Source organism: Coffea arabica, chromosome 7c, assembly GCF_036785885.1.
Source record: "Coffea arabica cultivar ET-39 chromosome 7c, Coffea Arabica ET-39 HiFi, whole genome shotgun sequence".
NCBI classification, from domain to species: domain Eukaryota; kingdom Viridiplantae; phylum Streptophyta; class Magnoliopsida; order Gentianales; family Rubiaceae; genus Coffea; species Coffea arabica.
Window position 1 is genome coordinate 11,327,201 of NC_092322.1, and position 2,715 is coordinate 11,329,915.

At 40.7% G+C, this 2,715-nt stretch overlaps 1 protein-coding gene across 1 annotated transcript; it reads left to right on the plus strand.

Moving 5' to 3' along the window:
• The first annotated feature begins 512 nt into the window (after positions 1-512).
• On the plus strand, positions 513-2,715 carry LOC140010527 (uncharacterized). Its single transcript, XM_072057810.1, has 3 exons — positions 513-744; positions 868-1,196; positions 2,275-2,715. Exons 1-3 carry the CDS (start codon positions 513-515, stop codon positions 2,713-2,715), a joined length of 1,002 nt encoding a protein of 333 aa, XP_071913911.1.

A 2,715-nucleotide genomic window follows, 5' to 3' on the forward strand; every position in this document is an offset into this window, starting at 1 on the left:
CAGTATCATCTCGCGCATTGCACAAACAACTGACTTTTACATGCAAGGCCACAGGACCGAACTTCCCGATGAAGGGAGGATCATCAAGTTATTATTTTCTAAATATTGCGTAGCCATGGACTCATGGCTTATCATGTTTATGTATACAATGTAGGGGACTTCACATTTTGGGGAAAAAAAATCGAATAATTGGTCAATCCAATTTAGATTGAAAATCAAATATTGATCCAATCTTAAAATTTGGTAAAACAATTTGGGAATGGATACTGAAATTTGATTTTCGAATTTTCGATTACCAACTGAATTACCGAATTTCATGTTTTAATTAAATATTTGATATATTTCATGCCTACTAATACATCATATTACATATTAATGTATTAGTCAATAGTTATAGTATTATTTCTCGAGTTTTGAATGAAGTTATTTCTCGAGTTTTGGTATCACGGTTAACTCAAATTATGTCCCACATTATCTCTCCTCAGCAAAGTGGGTTTGTGCCGGGTCGCAGTATGTCGGATAATTATCGCCTAGCTCAGGAGTTGATATCAAATGTTGGGAAGAAATACAGGGGTCGGAATGTGGTGCTTAAACTTGACATGATCAAGGCATATGATAGGATGTCCTGGGTGTTTGTTCTTAAGGTATTGCGTCAATTTGGATTTGGGGAAAGATTTGTTGATATGATGTGGCGATTGCTATCAAACGTGTGGTTTTCGGTGATTGTTAATAGTGTTTCACATGGTTTTTTTAAGTCCTACCAGGGACTTTGGCAGGGAGATCGTCTATCACCGGCGCTTTTTATTATTAGAGCTGAGATTTTATCTAGAGGGTTGAATTTGCTTTAATTGCAATCAAATTTTGTAGGATATAAAGTGCCGCGACACTACCCAGCTATTTCTCACTTGGCTTTTGCAGATGAAGTTATAGTGTTTGCCAATGGGTCGGCTTCTTCGCTCAGGAAAATTATGCGAGTGCTGGAATTGTATCAATGCGCATCTGGCCAATTGGTGAATACTAGTAAAAGTGGTTCTTTGATTCATCCCAGCGTGTCACTGGCTCGAAAAAACGTCATTGAACGGATTACTAAGTTTTCTAAAAGAGAATTTCCGGTCTATTATTTGGGTTCTCCATTATTTACTGGTCAGTGCAAGGGAGCGTATTTTGCGGATTTGTGCCAGCAAATTGTTGATAAGGTGCTCTCGTGAAAGAATCGCCTTTTATCATCTGGTGGTAAGATCATTTTGATCAAGCACGTGCTGTCGAGCATTCCCCTTCACCTGCTGGCGTTAGCGATACTTCCAAAAAGCTCCTTCCGCATGATTGAACGAGTCTGTGCTAATTTCTTGTGGGGAATGAGTAAAGACTCAAATAAGTTTCACTGGATTAGGTGGAAAGATTTATGCTATCCTCCAAAGGAGGGTGGTGTTGGATTTCGGTCGATTTATGACACTTATCGAGCCTTTTCTTGCAAACTATGGTGGAACTTTAGGAATGGTATCTCGTTATGGGCTTTATTCTTGCGGGCCAAATACTGTCACGTTTCTCATCCTTGTCAAGTGTCCATGGTCTCTACTAGTTCTGCAACGTGGCGTCGCATGTTGGACATTATGGGATTTGCGGAGCTATTCATAACTTGGAGACCTTATAATGACAATTGTCATTTCTGGTATGATAACTGGACGGGCTCAGGTGCTTTCTACCTTAGAGTGCAGGTGCAGGAACATTTGTCCTTTCAAAATTTTGTAGCTGATGGTGCATGGAATATGTGATTGTTGGCTCAAGTTTTACTATCTGATATAGTCCAGGCTGTGATGAAAGTGCCAATCCCTTATTCCTCGTTGGTGGATAGAATGGTTTGGATGTTTCTCAGTATCCTCGGCCTTCCATGAGTTGAGAGAGGCCAAGCCATCCTCTTTCATATATAGGCAGGTTTGGCATTCGCACCTCCCTCAAAAAATTTCCTTCTTTATGATGCGATTGTTGCAAGGACGGTTACCGTTGGATGATATTTTAACTAAGATTTTTCTTCACTTACCATCCAAATGTTTTTGCTGTGTGGAGTCTAGTGTTGAAACCTGACAGCATGTGTTCATGGATGGTGAGGTAGCAAGAGCGGTTTGGAAGTTTTTCGGATCTCTCTGTGGTATTACATTTGGTCATAACCATTTAACAGTGTATTTGGCGAATTGGTGGTACAAACCCACTAAGTCTGAGAGGTTAAAGTTTGTCTTTCGACTCTTGCCCACTTTTGTGTGTTGAAATTTGTGGAAGGCAAGGAATTCAGCAGTGTTTGAAGGAATTACCAAGAATACCCGATCTATCTGTGGAGCAGTTTTTCAAAACTTGAAGGATGCCTACTGGTTGCAATTTGGTGAATTTCAGCAGGTCATGACTTGTCCTCAGTTCTTGGGATTGGTAGAACGGCGAGCGGAAGTGTTTAGGATTCGTTTGGTTCATTGGCAATCTCCAGTCTTTGGAACGCTTAAGCTGAATATAGATGGGTGTTCTAAAGGAAATCCGGGTCTGAGTGGTGGAAGAGGGATCCTTAGGGATGTTTTGGGGTCCTTTATCTTTGCCTTCGCAGGATGCTTTGGCTATGGGACTAGCTTGCAAGCTGAAGCTAAAGTGTTATTGCTTGGGTTGCAATTGTGTGTCCAGAGGAAGATGATAAGGCAGCTGGTTGTTGAATCGGATACAAGGTTGTTAATATAG